We start from the raw sequence: 17,318 nt of genomic DNA on the forward strand, positions 1-17,318 counted from the left end.
ATTTATTTATACCTCGCCCATCTGGCTGGGTTTCCCGAGCCACTCTGGGTGGCTCCCAACAGAATATTGAAGGGAGCCCTGTTTAGGTAAGTTTTTAATGTTTAATAGACTATTGTATTTTAATATTCTGTTGGAAGCCACCCAGAGTTGCTGGGGAAACCCAGCCGGAGGGGCGGGGTATAAATAATAAATTATAAACTTCCCTAAACAGGGCCTCCTTCAGTTGTCTTTAAAAAGTACAATAGTTGCTTATTGCCTTGGCATCTGGTGGGATGGCATTCCACAGGGCGGGTGCCACTACCGAGAAGGCCCTCTGCCTGGTCCCCTGTAACCTCACTTCTCGCAGTGAGGGAACTGCCAGAAGGCCCTTGGTGCTGGACCTCAGTGTCCGGGCAGAACGATGGGAGTGGAGACGCTCCTTCAGGTATACAGGACCAAGGTTTCCTCTGGAGAGTTGGGCAAAACAGAGCATTTTTTTTCCTGTCCAGAGGGGAAAATACTGTTTTTAGTAGCATTTCCCCCTCTCAAAGGGACTGCCTGTAACTGCCAATCATCTGATTGATGATTAGCAAGGTGCTTTGAAGGTCTGCTGTGAGCTCCAGTCAGCTGATTGGCACTGAAAACATATTCAAAGGAGGTTGCTATAGCTGCTGTCAGTCTCCTGGGTTGTCCCGCCTATCTGTCAAAGTTATCTTGTGGGTTGTTAGGGAGATAAGGACCTGGCCCTTATGTGAAAAGAGACAGCTCAGAGTTACATTGATAACATTCACCCTAACTTGATTTCTAAGACTACTGTGGTCTAAAAATGGACATTGCCTAAAGGTAAATTTAAATATCCTAGCTATAGAGAAAGCGAGCGATAGGTGGTAAATCAGTGGAGCCACTGATGTTACAGGGAACCAGGCAGAGGGCCTTCTCGGTAGTGGCACCCGCCCTGTGGAACACCCTCCCACCAGATGTCAAAGAGAACAACAACTACCAGACTTTAAGAAGATATCTGAAGGCAGCCCTGTTTGGGGAAGCTTTTAATGTTTGACAGAATATTGTATTTTAATATTTTGTTGGAAGCCGCCAAGAGTGGCTGGGGAAACCCAGCCAGATGGGTGGGGTATAAATAATATATGATGATGATGATGATGATGATGATGAAATAGTCAAATCAAATCAGATTAAATATTTATTGTTGCAGTCAGTGTCCAACCCCAAAGCAACAAAGCAAGAAACACATACAACACATTATCTAAATGTGTATAGTAGAGTAAAAGTGAATAGAATAGAATGGAAATAGGTAGATTAAAAAAAATAAAATAAAGTAAAACAAACTTAAAAGATGTGATCCTGTCGCAAACTCCAATGAGGGAAACTACAGAGCATCTAGAATCAGTTTTGGTTGCTCCAATGCAGTGCTTGGCTATACTGAGAGTAGTAGCAGATACTTATTGATATAAAATGGACCTGATTGTCCAGGAAAGTTTATTAGGAAGGGTTCAATGAAGATTGTATGCAATTCGCAACGAAAGGAGCTGCACAGGAGGACATGGGTCACCCCATTGGCCTCACTGGCACACATGGAGGAGCGCATGAAAGCGCACCAGGGTGAAGGCCCTGCAATGCTTTTGGACCGAGTGTGTGGAAAGAGAGTTTGCTAGTTTGTTGGCCTGGAGTGTTCTGTCAATCAAAGTATGACTGGAGGTTGAGCCTAGATCGTGCTAGCGTTCAGCATCTAGGATACAGTGGTACCTCTACTTAGGGACGCGATCCGTTCCGGGGTGCCATTTGCACTCCGAAAAGTCCGTAAGTAGAGCACCGCTTTTGCGAGTGCGCAATAGAGCACTCCTGCGCATGCGCAAAGTGCGCAGATCACTCCTGCGTGAAGCGGCAAACCCGGAAGTAAACACTTCTGGGTTTGCCGTGTTCGTAACCTGAAAAAACGCAAGATGAAGCAAACGCAACTCGAGGTATGACTGTACAGTGGTACCTCGCAAGACGAAATTAATTCGTTCTGCGAGTTTTTTCGTCTTGCGAATTTTTCGTCTTGCGAAGCACGGATTCCCTGGGTATTAACGGTTTTAAGAAAAAGGAAACAAACTCGCAAGACGTTTTCGTCTTGCGAAGCAAGCCCATAGGGAAATTCGTCCTGCGAAGCAACTCAGAAAACGAAAAACTCTTTCGTCTTGCGAGTTTTTCGTCTTACGAGGCATTCGTCTTGCGAGGTACCACTGTACATTGTTTGAAAACCACTCTCGACTTCTCATATCCCATAACCTTCTTTTCTGGTCCTTTCTGTTAAGTTTTGGGTGAACATATCAGACGACACAGCGATTCTTCCAACAGTTCTTGTTTATTCACAGGCCAGAACAGAACTGAACTGAAGGGTTCAGCCAGCCTGCTTATATAGAGCTCCACTAGAACGCAACAGTAACCATTTTCTGTAACTATCCAATCACTGAATGTCACTTTCAATCCCTTATTTGCATATGTGGACCTGAGTGAAAACTATCTACAGTATCCCCCTGCTGGGCCAGGGTGAGAAGTTCAGTACATAACACCTTCTTCATGTAGGCTTTATTCATGGCAGGGAGTAGCAGTCTCTTTTTTTGACAGTGAACTGTGCTTAGTTCTCCCAGTCATAACATAATGCTACATATGAAGTCAAGGGCGAAACTGAGCTTTATTTCACCCGGTTCAAAGCTCCAGTTTGGCATACACCCTAATCCACTGGAGGAGATTTTGAGCAAGACGGCAGGGAAAATTTGTGGCACACGTGGAAATCTGCTGCACGTGTGTAACAAAAGCATTGGCTACAACCCTAAACGTCTTAAGTTTAGGAGCATTGACTGATTCCCTGGCTTTTACTTTAAAAAACCCCTGAAAAGATAACAGGCAAGTAACATTCCGGTGTATGTAGAAAATGAAACGCATCTTCTGTGTTCTTTTCACAGTCTTTAATCTTCGATGAAGTTGACTTGTCCGATGCCAGTGTGGCTGAATCAAGCACAAAAAATGTCAACAACAGCTTTACGGTATGCTTCCAATATTCTTGATGTTCTAACAAGCTTTTGAGTTTTTCGTTTTGCCTTTTTAAAACTTGTGACAGTGGAATTTCTCCTAGTGTTCTTAAGAAGGGTGTGTTTATTGAAACATTTCTTTCATCTGACGAGAGCATGTAACCTATAAACCATCAATTATTCTATAGCATGGACAAAGAGACACACTTAAGCAATTAGGAAGGGGAGGGACGATATTACAGGAGGGACATACATACTGACCCCTGGCCGCTCACAGAACAAACAGTTAGTTAAGTAATGTCCAAGTCATCAGAACATTTATTCTATTTCCAGCAGAGAGATTCAGGAACAAGCTATTAGATGTCTCCTGCTCTTTGAGGTCTTGTTTGTTTCTGTGGCTGTCCCACCATGTGACCGGCCTAACACATGGCAAGGCCACACTCTGGGCAGAAAGAGGGTGATCTGAAAGCAGGGGGTATTGACATCAGTTCATTGTTGTGGCCAGATCACTTCCTGTTGAGATTTAAACTTTCAGGGCCTTTCCCCCTCTACAGAGGATGGGGATCTCTTAGGATGGTCCACCCTTGGAGGCTGGTGGAGTTTCCAGATGGCTTTAGGAGATTTTCTAGCTGATATGATTGGTGCCCCTGTAGAAGCCCTGGTCGACATCTATTATATTATTATTATTATTATTATTATTATTATTATTATTATTAATAATAATATTTATACCCCACCCATCTCGCTGGGTTTCTCCAGCCAGCTTTCAACAGAACTTTAAAAACAGAATAAAACTTCAAACATTAAAAGCTTCCTAAACAGGGTTGCTTTCAGATGTCTTCTAAAAGTTGGGTAGTTGTTTATTTCTTTGACATCTGATGGGAGGGCGTTCCACAGGGCGGGCACCACTACCGAGAAGACCCTCTGTCTGGTTCCCTGTAACCTCACTTCTCACAGTGAGGGAACCACCAGAAGGCCCTCACCGCTGGACCTCAGCGTCCGGGCAGAATGATGGGGGTGGAGACGCCCCTTCAGGTATACTGGACCGAGGCCGCTTAGGGCCTTAAAGGTCAGCACCAACACTGAATTGGGAGCCAATGTAGGTCTTTCAGGACCTTCTGAAACATTTGAATGGCTTGGACCATTGGCATAATCATTTGTGAGCACCTTCTCCTTCTTTGTGGAGCCTGTTTGGCTCCCTGGTATACTCCAGAACTTAAGGTGGGGAAACAAGCTGGGAGACGGCTCAAATGTAAGTGGAGAAATATGTACGCAACAACAGCAGCAAGAATACTTCTTGCCAAGTATTGGAAGACACAAGATCTACCCACCGTGGAAGAGTGGCAGATGCAAGTGATTGACTACATGGAGATGGCAGAAATGACTGGCAGAATCCGTGACCAGGGAGAAGATTTGATGGAACAGGACTGGAAAAAGTTTAAGGACTATTTACAAAAATATTGTAAAATGTTTGAATGTTAACATGATGTGGGAAGTGAAGGTAACAGGGCATGTGGGATTTGGTTAAAAGTGAATGAAAAGAAGAATTTTTAAAAAAAGGAGAAGGGGGTTATGAACAGAATAATATTATGTCATAGTATATAAGGTGGAGTAATGGGCTAAGATAAGGGAAATTTGAGACATAATAACTAGAAATATATAACTATAAGTAAGGTTTGAAAAAGGGTCAGAACTTGCTGAATTTGATGGAACAAAGAGGAACACAAAAAAGAGAGATGTGAGGAGGTCAGGACAGAGGGACATGGAATTTTGAAATTTAAAAACTGGACTTTTCTTTTTTCTTTTTTCTTCTTTTTTGATAAGTGTGTATTCTTTCTTGTTTTTCTGTTTTTTGTTTTTTGTTCGGGCTTTATCTAATCGATTGATTTATTTGAAATGATGATCTTTTTGTTTTATAAAATCTCAATAAACATTTATTTAAAAAAAACAAAACAAATGTAAGTGGAGAAAAATGCAAATTGAGGGCTCACCATCGAGTCTACCTTGTGGCAGCGAAGGCAGCAAAGAAGGCATACTCAGCTGCCTCCGTTGCATCCTCAGTTTGTCGCCTGGCAGAGCTCTTCCAGGTCATGCGGGGCCTTTTGCAGTCTGGCCCAGAGAAGGTGGGGTAACCATCAGTAGCTCACTTGTTTGCAAAGGATTTTGAGGACAGAATCGCTTGCATCCACCGGGCTCTTGACTTGGCTGTTACAGCAGATGAATCTCAAGGGATGTCTAGAGCACAGTCTAGTCCCGTTATATTGGATGAGTTTCAGTTGTTAAGACTCGAGAATGTGTCCCTCTTGGCTGATAAAAACCACCAGAGAGGGGACAGCTGGCTGGGCCCAGGGAGCTGATTCGTGCCTCTTTATGAGAGGCAGTGGTAAAACAACTCCTCAAGAAACACTCCCTGTTAGATGTAACAGGTTTCCAGACTAGCTGGTAAATGCTTAGCTTATTTCAAGTTATTTCACTTCAGTTCCTTAGTTGCATAGATGTTACAGCTTATTACTGTATTTTTCACTCCCTAAGACACACCTGACCATAGGACGCACCTAGTTTTTAGAGGAGGAAAACAAGAAAAAAAAATATTTCAAACATAACGGTGGATGTATGATTTTTGTGGTTCATGCTGTCGCCACAGACATGTGATCTGATGGTGAATTTGGGGTGACCCAATGCAAAAATCCTGAGGATCCATGGGCTTTTACCTCCCCCCTCCCAGGCAGCCTCCTTTATTGCTAGCGTCCCTTATCTCTCTCTCCGATCGCTTGCCGGTCAGCTGCTTCCTTTCAACACTCCCTTCCCTCTTGTTTGCCTTAAGTGTCTTTTCCTTAGCTGGTGCAGTTTTTTGCTCCTCCTTTTCTTCTATTTTCTCTCCTTATTGCTTTAGTCTTCCTGTTTCCCCCCTTTGCAAGTTTGCAGCCTCCTTTATCTCTAGCGTCCCTTATCTCTCTCCCCGATCGGCAAACGATTCAACACCCACTTCCCTCTTAAAAAAAAAAAAAAAAGCACGATCTGCTTTTTGCCGCTGGGCAATTTAGCTCCAGGGACCACACATTTGCTCCATAAGACGCACAGACATTTCCCCTTACTTTTTAGGAAGAAAAAAGTGTGTCTTATGGAGAGAAAAATACGGTACTTTGGTTCTTAAACAAGGTGGTACTTTCTGTCAGTTTTCCAGCCTTTTGACAATCCCACTCCTGATGTTTTTCCAAATAGCACAACAGATCCAGGGGATCACCACACCCCTCCTAACTGGTTTAGGATTCTTCTCTTTCTAGAAGATCTCTCCCCTCTTGACCTACATGCCACCCAAGTAGTCTGTATCCTCCTCACAGCTTCTACTTCTTCTGCTCAAACACAGCTCTCCAGTTAACAGCTGTCTGAATACGCTCCCAAGACACAACACACTGTCTTCCGATCTGAGCTCAGAGACTCCTTTTTCTAGCTGTAGATATTTTTCTTAGAGTGGACGTTGCAGATGGATCAGAACCAGCCAGTTGCTCATCTCCCTTTCCTGAGCAAGGTTCTAGAGCAGGTGGTTAGGGACCAGATCCAGGCACTTTTGGAGGAAACTGGTTTTCTAGATCCATTTCAATCAGGGTTTAGGCCTGGTTTAGGCTTGGTCATCCTGTGATAACCTTTGTCGGGACAGAGACAGGGGAAACATGTCCTTGTTAATTTTCCTCGACCTCTCAGCGGCTTCTGATACCATCAAGCATGTACAGTGGTACCTTGGGTTACATACGCTTCAGGTTACATACGCTTCAGGTTACAGACTCCGCTAACCCAGAAATAGTGCTTCAGGTTAAGAACTTTGCTTCAGGATGAGAACAGAAATCATGCTCTGGTGGCGCGGCAGCAGCAGCAGGAGGCCCCATTAGCTAAAGTGGTGCTTCAGGTTAAGAACAGTTTCAGGTTAAGAACGGACCTCTGGAACAAAATAAGTACTTAACCCGAGGTACCACTGTATTGCATTGTGAGGAAGATTCTGAAGTCTTTTTAATATGTTGTTAACAATTATTGTGTGGTTAAAACCTGTAATTTTTAAGCCACCTCAAGGTTTTGGAACTTGGAAAAACAGGATTTAGATCATGGGAATCAATCAATAAATTGGGTTCCTGTGTGTGAGTTGTGCTACTCCCTGTGCATTTTTGTGGGGTAGGTATGTTTGAAAAGGTCAGGAGGTGGAGAAGACGTTCTTCAGTTCCAGAGGCAGCTTGTATATATAAAACTGCTTGCAAGGGTCTCCCTTTTCCTTGTGACTCACGGATTGTGCTGCTTGTGGCTCGTGAGCTTGTTAGAGACCGAAAAGAGCAGTTTGGCGAAGAGCATCTCGCATGGAAGAAACAAATGGCAGAGACTGCTGGGTAAGTCAGAGAGGTGGAAGTCAGAGGATTTTGTGTGTTGCTATTAGTGGTATTATAAGACAAAATTTTTCGTCATTATGTGGAATATGAACTCTGAAACTTTTGTAGATATTAATTTTTTGTGGTCTAACTTAAACTTAATAGCCTATCAGAGAGCACGGCAATGGAATGGGAAAATAATCACAACTCTGACAAGGAAAGAAAATCTGAACGCTTGCTGCTTAAAGGTTTATGTTGTTTGGCTTTTTAAGTTAAGGGCACCAATATAAACCACAGTTATTGTCTTCACTCACTGCTTTCCCTACGCTTTATGCACACATATCTTATTTTGATTGCAAAGTAATATAAATGCAGCATCAAACGGAACGTTGGATTATAAAATATGTTAAATATCCTTACAACCTAGGCTTGCTGTTCTCAGAAGGGTGAAGAATTTGTAGTATCTGAATTTCCTACTAGAAATAAACAGGAATCTCTCTCTCTTTCTCTCTCGTGAATTACACAGGAAAACATTTACAACTGATAACAATTTTTTTGTCTTTGGAATTTATTACGGTGATCAGTATTTTACAAGAATTATGAGATCTTGCTTTTTCTGTGTTCTTTGTTACCTTGTCCTCCTTATAGCAATTCGGAGTCATCATATTAAGTGATCTCTCCCCTCCAGGTAATCACACCATTCAGGAGATTAATATTGTGTGCAGAGAACAGAAAAGAGATGGAGGATTGGATCAGCTCTCTGAAGTCTGTACAGTCCCGGGAACATTATGAGGTAAGAGGAATGCTGCGCATCTTGCGCTTTTAAAAACTGAAATATTGCCGGTTTTTCAAGATGCAGTAAACGGGGAAGAAAAGGTGTATCTCCCTGATGCGGTGTGAAAAATCCATGAAACTAAAATAGAGATTTGGTTAAACCTGATATATCCATATAGCTCATGTTATTTTTGTTTAAAGAGCCTGGGGAGTATTGTTTTGGAAGGTGAGTTTTTCAAACATGAGGTGGTTTTAGCTGCTGCTGTAGTGATGTCCTGTTAACTTCTCCTTCATTAGGCTGCACAGTTTAATATGGAACATTTCTCAGGGATGCATAACTGGTACGCCTGTTCCCACGCTCGACCCACCTTCTGCAACGTCTGCAGAGAGAGCCTTTCTGGAGTTACTTCTCATGGCCTGTCCTGTGAAGGTAAAGGTGGCGGCAGCCCCCACCCCCTATTTTGTATTATCACATAATTAAGTGGTGACACACAGTAGAAAAATGTATATCATATTAAGCTAAATAAAGGTAAAGGGACCCCTGACCATTAGGTCCAGTCGTGACCGACTCTGGGGTTGCGGTGCTCATCTCGCTTTATTGGCCGAGGGAGCCAGTGTACAGCTTCCGGGTCATGTGGCCAGCATGACTAAGCCGCTTCTGGCGAACCAGAGCAGTGCACGGAAACGCCGTTTACCTTTCCGCTGGAGTGGTACCTATTTATCTACTTGCACTTTGACGTGCTTTCGAACTGCTAGGTTGGCAGGAGTAGGGACCGAGCAGCGGGAGCTCACCCTGTCGCGGGGATTCGAACCGCCGACCTTCTAATTGGCAAGTCCTAGGCTCTGTGGTTTAACCCACAGCACCACCCGTGTCCCTATCAAGCTAAGTTATAATTCGCTATTGAGCTTCAGTGAACATCGTAAAATCATTTAGTCCGACCCCCTGCAATGTTTTTTATCTTTAAAATGTAGGGTTTCCTGAAAAGAACCTTTCAGGATTCTTGTTATCCTTGGTTCTTCATTGTTAGCTTGGCCACGTTGGCCCTGCCTGCCACAAATGCCTTCTTTTAGGAAATTCATTTCCTAGGAAAATAATAAGGCGGTTTTGTTCTTCCCCCCATCCCATGTCTAGATATTGTATTGTTTAACTCTTGTGTTGGCTATATAGAGCTGAACTTTTAGCCACATCCGTCATGCCACTTTGTCATCTACCAGCAGCAGTGCATTGCATTTGGTTGTTTGTAGATCGACTCAAATGTGTGAGTTGCTACTCACATGTAGGGATTCTGTGCATGAGCAGGAGCTTGCAAAGCTGGGTTTCTGTGAAGACAGCTGTTTGCAACACACACTGGGAAATAAGGACGCAAGACACAAGGGTGAGGAAGCTGGGTCACATTTGTTAATTTAATGGACCAGATCCACCATAGAGAACCACGGGGTGAGATACTAACTGATCATAACCAGCCGTGGACAGCCACCCAATTCCAGATTCCCCTTTCCTCAGGCCCTCCTGTTTCAGGTGACTAGAGAGTCCTTCCTGCTTCATCCCCTCCCAGGGCCCCACAACTCTGGTTGATCTAACAGGTTGGCTTCAGAGCTGCCCCCTACATTGCCCTACATAGCCGTGAAGAAAAGTCTCTGGACTGCACTCATCACACTGAAAGGTGCTCACCAAACCTTAATCACCTGATTTTCCAGAAGGGCCTCCTACCCCCTCCTACATGCCACAAGGGTCCTGCATTTGAGGAAGAAAAAAAAGTGGAACACTGTACGTCCCTGTTTAATAATAGATTTTAATAATAATTTTATTATTTATACCCCGCCCATCTGGCTGGTTTCCCCAGCCACTCTGGGCAGCTTACAACACATCTTAAAAAAATAAGGAAAACATCAATCCTCAAAAACTTTCCTAAACAGGGCTGCCTTCAGATGTCTCCTAAAAGTCAGATAGTTGTTTATTTCCTTGACATCTGAAGGGAGGGCGTTCCACAGGGAGGGTGCCACTACCGAGAAAGCCCTCTTGTGATATGAATTTTTATTACCATCCAAAATGAGAGTATATTTCCTAGTATCTTTAATCTACTTCTGGGGGTGTTTGTGTTTAAACCCTGCTGTGCATATTTGTATTCTTAGAAACAAAATAACAGGTTTTGTGTAATCCTACAAGACAGCTATTATGCTGTCTGACAAGTTAAACTGCAAGTCCCAGGACGTGGATCTTGTCAGATTAGCGCTTTTGCTTTTTTTGGAATCAACCAAGGCATTTGGAGAGAGCAGCTGTTCTTGGAGAACTACCAACACAAAGTTTCTGGGATGGTGACAAGCTTGCAGGCAATATTCTTTAATTATAATAAACAGTAGCTGTACTGCTGCAAGGGTTTACATCCATTATCTCTGCAGATCCCATAAGCCATGGGTTTCCTTAGGTGGCTTTCACAAACCACGGTACATAAGCCTCAGCTTTCCATCTGTGAAGTGGAAACCACTTCCTTACAAACTGGAATAAAGGTTGGGATACATTTTAAGTGCTGACAACATTAAGTAGATTGGCAGCCTGATCCTGTTCAGGAGATTCCTTGCTTCCCATGCAAAGCAGGAACTTCCTGTCCTTCTGACTGCCAGGCACTTCTGTTGTTGTTGTTTAGTCGTTTAGTCGTGTCCGCCTCTTCGTGACCCCATGGACCAGAGCACGCCAGGCACTCCTGTCTTCCACTGCCTCCCGCAGTTTGGTCAGACTCATGTTTGTAGCTTCGAGAACACTGTCCCACCATCTCGTCCTCTGTCGTCCCCTTCTCCTTGTGCCCTCCATCTTTCCCAACATCAGGGTCTTTTCCAGGGAGTCTTCTCTTCTCATGAGGTGGCCAAAGTCTTGGAGCCTCAGCTTCAGGATCTGTCCTTCCAGTGAGCACTCAGGGCTGATTTCCTTAAGAATGGAAAGGTTTGATCTTCTTGCAGTCCATGGGACTCTCAAGAGCCTCCTCCAGCACCATAATTCAAAAGCATCAATTCTTCGGCGATCAGCCTTCTTTATGGTCCAGCTCTCACTTCCATACATCACTACTGGGAAAACCATAGCTTTAACTATACGGACCTTTGTTGGCAAGGTGACGTCTCTACTTTTTAAGAGACATCTTAAAAAGGCACTTCTAGTAACACCCTTTTGCCAGTGCCTATGCATTGCAGCAGTGCGGCAGGAGAAGAGCCAGGCTTTTCCATATCCTAGGGGGATCCGTGGACAGCTTCGTGCCTCTCCACATTAGCCCTTGTGCTGTGAAGCACGTAATTCCCACAGTGGACTCCTGCAAGCAAGCAAGGCACCACTTTCTCTTCAATGCTTACTGTCATGTCTAACTACCCATAGGGATGCAGGTGGCGCTGTGGTCTAAACCACTGAGCCTCTTGGGCTTGCCGATCAGAAGGTTGGTGGTTTGAATCCCCATGATGGGGTGAGCTCCCATTGCTCTGTCCCAGCTCCTGGCAACCTAGCAGTTCAAAAGCATACCAGTGCAAGTAGATAAATAGGTACCACTCCGGTGGGAAGGTGAACAGCGTTTCTGTGCACTCTGGCTTCCGTCACAGTGTTCTGTTGCACCAGAAGCGGTTTAGTCATGCTAGCCACATGACCTGGTGTCTGTGGACAAACGCCGGCTCCCTCAGACTGAAAGCGAAATGAGCGCCGCAACCCCATAGCCTTTGACTGGACTTCACCATCCAGGAGTCCTTTACCTTTAACCACCTATCTATGAAGATACCACAGACGTCTGCTGGTAGTGGACTTGCATTGCCTTGACTGCTATGTGTATAAACTGATATGAGGCAGGCAGCTTTGCTTGTCGTTTTATACACCTGCAGAACACTTTTTTGTTTTGTTTTGATAAGCCTGCCTAGCTGTACAGTTTATATTTGATAGTTTTTAAATGTTTTGTGGATTTTAGCTCTGTTTTATGTACAGTTTTATTTGCAGACTGCTTAAAGAGCCTTTTCATTAAGTGGCCTATAAATCTAACTAACTAACTAACTAACAAAATTACCCTGCAGGGTGAGTCTCTCAGTAGTTTGGTAGAGTTGGAAAAAGTGTGAGATGAACACTCTTCCAGCGCACTGCTGGGAAGGATTCGAACTAAACAGTTACCTTTTGAACAATTTGCATTTTTAACACTACCTATTGTGGGTGGCGCTGTGGGTTAAACCACAGAGCCTAGTGCTTGCCGATCAGAAGGTCGGCGGTTCGAATCCCCAGGACAGGATGAGCTCCCGTTGTTCGGTCCCTGCTCCTGCCAACCTAGCAGTTTGAAAGCATGTCAAAGTGCAAGTAGATAAATAGGTACCGCTCCGGCGGGAAGGTAAACGGCGTTTCCATGCACTGCTCTGGTTCGCCAGAAGCGGCTTAGTCATGCTGGCCACATGACCCGGAAGCTGTACGCCGGCTCCCTCGGTCAATAAAGCGAGATGAGTGCCGCAACCCCAGAGTCAAGTCACGACTGGACCTAATGGTCAGGGGTCCCTTTACCTTTACTTATTTGTGTAATGAAGTGATGTGTGTTTGATTAAGCTTCTGAAAGATGATGTGAATCATTCAAAGATTTTGTGTGTCTTTTCATCCAGTGTGCAAGTTTAAGGCTCATAAGAGATGTGCAGTCAGAGCAATAAACAGTTGCAAATGGACTACTTTGACTTCAGTTGGAAAAGATATTATTGAGGATGAAGATGGTGTAAGTATTTATCAGAAATGCGGGTGGCACCCTGCACATGCTTCAGTTTTATGTAGAAAAATGAAACATTTGCTAATAGGTAGCACGATGCTAATTTTAAGTGATTGTGGATCCTGTCTACATTAGGGGAAAAAAAATATTTTTAGCACATTTAATCCTGCTGGATTGAAGCCTTATTACACAAAGAAACTCATAACGCCCAAAGTAATCTCACCTGTGGTCCACTAGAGGAAAGCCAGCCCCTTGCTTTGGGTATTGCGATATAGCTGCTGCCTCTGGGGTTCTGCTGCGTGTCGAGGTCCCAAGTGCCACCCCAAATAACTCACACATCACACCAATATTTTTGTTTAAGGTTTTTGGCATAATTTTGGCCACAACTTTATTAAAATACAAACATGTGAGTGGTTGCTTAGGCATTGGTTGTGACTATCTGCCCCCACTGTGGGGGACAGTCTGACATTCTGCACGATGTGAAAGTCAGAAAAGGGGAATACACTTGGGGGTAGCGACGGAGCAGGGAACCTGCCCTCAGCCCTCCCCAAATGCAGCCAGGAGCTCTTGCAGTGGCCTGAGCCCCCTTGAGAGGGTGGACAAGCAATAGTTAGCCCCCAATTCCTTTAACGGAATCCCTTGCAGCAGCAGCATTAGAGGGGCAGGCACAGCCAATCCATGCCCCTCAACCAACCAAACCATAAACCAATGCCTAACCGCAACCTTACAAGTTGTGACGATTTGCTACGCAGTAGGCAAAAACCAAAGGGCCCCAGCCAATCAGCCAGATGGACAACATTCCTACCGGGCCCCTGCCCCAAGAGCAGACGACCCCATGACAGGCATAGCAAGGTCAAAGCGACCAACCCTAATTCTAGGGAGGGAGGGACGGGCAATCCGAAAAGAGGAAGCCCTAGCCTCGTGCAAGGACTTTTAGCATTTCTGGCTGTCAATCAACAAATGGCAACATTAACTGCTTCCCAACGACAAGGGAAGCCCAATCGCATCAGTGGCCAACAGTCAATTAGCCCGCCCCACAACTTTGGAATGTCTTGGTGGCCCCCACCACAACCAGTGCTCTAGATAGATAGATTTATTATTGCGGCCATTGGCCCATATCGAAAACAATACATCAAAATTTATCCATAAACAATACAATTTAAACAGTTCCAAGTTAAAACACCCATATAAAACCAATTTTACTTCAATAAGCTCCCTCTATGTAAACCGCAATTCAAATCCTTCAGATTTTGGGGGGTATGTGTCTTAGTTCTGGCACTTATTGATGGTTCTTAAGTTTAGCTAAGCTGTCAGAGTCATACAGTGATCCATTTCTCCTCTTTTGAAATAAAACATTAATCAGGTATCTAGCGACTGCAAGGGATCTACTTGTATCTTCGTCGTTTAATAAGTATATTATTTGGGCTTCCTGAGGTCCGTCAGCAATTCTCGATAAATATGGGGCCAGAAACTTGGACCGTGAAGCCGAATGTAATGGACAACAGAAGATTATATGATATAACGATTCTATAGATCCACTTTTACAGTCACAGAGGAGTGAGATCTGTCCGTTGGAGAGTCTGTTACCCAACACGTTTGATGGGAAAACATTGAATCTAGCCTTTATAAAGGCATACCTGTGCGTCACCACAGATAAGGTAGTTAAATAAGATGGAAGTTTCGTTGGTGGTGTTAAGCCAAGGTTTATCGGCGAACAGGTGCCACCACCTGTCGCAATATTAAATTGTAAATCCATCTCCTCTAATTTGTGAGTTATAATTCTCTTGGCACAAATTGAATCCAATTTTAATCGTTCAGATGGAGATAGTCCTAGGGACACGAGTTTCCCATGTATTATTTTTGCCCAGGGGCTAGGGAAGTCATCTCTCCGGAGACACTGTATCAAGTGGAGATTTGGAAGTTTATGCCATAATGCCAACCAGTAACAGAGGATGCATTTCCATAATGTGGTTTCTAGAGATGTAACATTTAGTTCCAGTCGTATAGCAGTATTGCTTACACACCTGGGTAATTTTAGCAACCTTCTTAGAAGCTGGTTTTGGATTACCTCCAAGTGGGTTAGATTAACAAAGGACCCCCATATTGGGATTGCATATGCTATTGTTGCAATCACCTTTGCCTTGAAAACTTTTAACACTGATGGAATATGGAAAGCCCCACCTGAAAAGAAAAAACGCAGTAGCGCAAAGGAAAGGGCTTTAGCTCTGTTTAATACATATGCAAGATGGACCTCCCAGCCCATGTTGTGTTGGAGAAGGACTCCCAAGTACTGAAATTTAAAGACTTGGTCAATAGCTTTTCCGTCTATTCTCCAATTATAGGTTTTTCGACTCCTGGTGAAAATTAGGACTTTGGACTTAACATGGTTAATTGTAAGAAGATTTGATTTGCAGTAAACATCAAAAATTTTTAATGCCCTCCTAAGGCCGACTCTTGAGAAGGATAGGATCACTGCGTCGTCAGCGTAGAGTAGAAGGGGGCAACGATATTGGGCAAGACGGGCGTGGATCGTTTCTTGGGAATCTATCAGAGGCGCCCTCATATCACTTATAAATAGATTAAAAAGGGTCGGAGCAAGGATACATCCTTGACGAACACCTCTATTGATAGTTACTGAATTTGAGAGGTCGCCGGCCGGAGTGATTCTCACCCTAGCGGCCGATCCGTCATGCAATTTAGTTATTAGCCACAAAAGTCTTTTGTCTATTCCCCATCGGGCTAATTTTCCCGAAAGTAATCCTCTGGGGATGCTGTCAAAAGCGGCCTTTAAATCAATAAAGGCCGCAAACCAGTGCTCTCTATGAAGGAGAACACGCTTTGCTCGCCTCACTTCCCAACACAGTGGGCTGCTTGCCAAGGGGTATTGGGGAAGCAAGGGGTCTTGCGCCAAGGTCTCTGCACCTCAGTGCTTCCTCCAGCGACCTTCTCTGTTGGCGTGCTTGACACAAGTTAAGCTACCCTGGCAGCGAAGTGTAGTGGGGCGGCGGCGGTATTGATAATGGCAGTTGTCCAAAAGGGTTGACGCAGCTGTGCCAACTTCTCCCCTCCCAGCAACAGCACCCTGACCCTAGAAAGCTAGTTCTAAAACTCGGGAGTGTGTGTGTGTGTGTGTGTCCCCTGTGAAACAGGCATTTCATTAGGCGACTGGAAGGGGAACCTTCTACACCAAGGCATATACGTACTCAGATCTCTTTGGTTCAGAACCTCAGGGGTTGTATCCAGTGTTAAGTCTTCTTCAGAGTAAACCCATTGAAAATAATGGCTAACTTAGATCCATTAATTTCTGTGACTATTTTGAGTGCAACTTAGTTTGAAATGACTGTAATAGTTTTCAAAATGGGTTGTGTGGGTGAGGAAGCAGTAAATATGGTACAGTCAAACCTCAGTTCCTGAAAGCCTTCATTTTGGAACGTTTTGACTCCTAAACGCCGAAAACCCAGAAGTAAGTGTTCCGGTTTTTGAACATTTTTCGGAAGCCGAACATCCAACACGGCTTCTGCTTGAGTTCAGGAAGCTCCTGCAGCCGCTCAGAAGCCATGCCTTGGTTGTCAAACATTTTGAAAGCCGAACGGGTTTCTGGAACAGCTTACATTCAACAACCAAGGTTTGACTGTAGTGAATTTGGAAGAAAAGTGACATGCTTATTTCCCTGTCTCCGTTGCCCCCATTTTGACCTTTAAAACACTCCGCTGCAGGTAGCTATGCCTCACCAGTGGTTAGAAGGAAATCTTCCTGTCAGTGCCAAATGTGCAGTTTGTGACAAGACCTGTGGCAGCGTCCTGCGACTGCAAGATTGGAAGTGCCTTTGGTGTAAAACGATGGTGAGTTCAGATTGTACAGGTCTCTTTCCCTCAAAACAGTCTCCTAGAATGTTCTCATAATTTTTGGTTGGTGTTTGTCTGTCTCGAGAGACAATGGAGTCTGCCTCCAGAGGGTGAAGCCAAACCACTGCGTTCTCAGTATCGAAGTAACTTCCCCTGGGCGCAAGCCTGTGCAGTGTGTCTGGAGGTCCTGAGCTGCCTAGACGACAAGACCCACCCCCCTTTCAGCCTTGCTGATGGGGTCCAAAGGAAGCAGAGTAAGACGTTTGACACCAGCTTGGCTGCTGGAAGGAGGAGTACAAGGTTACCCTAGGGACACCTGACTCATATTGGCAATAAATTTTAGTAGCAAAAATGAAACCTTGAATATTTTTAAAATATCAGAAAAAGCTGCTATTTAGAAACTGTACGTCAGACGGCGCAATTTGTGACACAGAACGGTCAACATATTCCATTGGCCATTTGTTTTTTCTTTGTAGTTTCTGTGCAGTCCTATGATTTTGATTTATTCTTTTGACCCATGGATAGACAAAGCAGTATACATGTTTAATGAAAGATGTTAAGATATAAATACAAACTGTCATCATATAAGCAGCAGAAAAAGGTAAAGGGTGACCATTAGGTCCAGTCGTGACCGAC

General features: G+C 44.2%; 1 protein-coding gene across 1 annotated transcript in view; it reads left to right on the forward strand.

Moving 5' to 3' along the window:
* The window catches only part of DGKH (diacylglycerol kinase eta), a 99,617-nt gene that overhangs the window by 37,946 nt on the left and 44,353 nt on the right, over window positions 1–17,318 (forward strand). Inside the window, exons 3-7 of the mRNA XM_053397258.1 lie at window positions 2,943–3,023; window positions 8,049–8,153; window positions 8,432–8,564; window positions 12,740–12,846; window positions 16,554–16,679. Of these exons, the coding sequence (XP_053253233.1) occupies window positions 2,943–3,023; window positions 8,049–8,153; window positions 8,432–8,564; window positions 12,740–12,846; window positions 16,554–16,679 (552 nt within the window). The remainder of the gene's footprint in view (window positions 1–2,942; window positions 3,024–8,048; window positions 8,154–8,431; window positions 8,565–12,739; window positions 12,847–16,553; window positions 16,680–17,318) is intronic.

This window comes from Podarcis raffonei, chromosome 7, assembly GCF_027172205.1.
Source record: "Podarcis raffonei isolate rPodRaf1 chromosome 7, rPodRaf1.pri, whole genome shotgun sequence".
Lineage (NCBI taxonomy): Eukaryota > Metazoa > Chordata > Lepidosauria > Squamata > Lacertidae > Podarcis > Podarcis raffonei.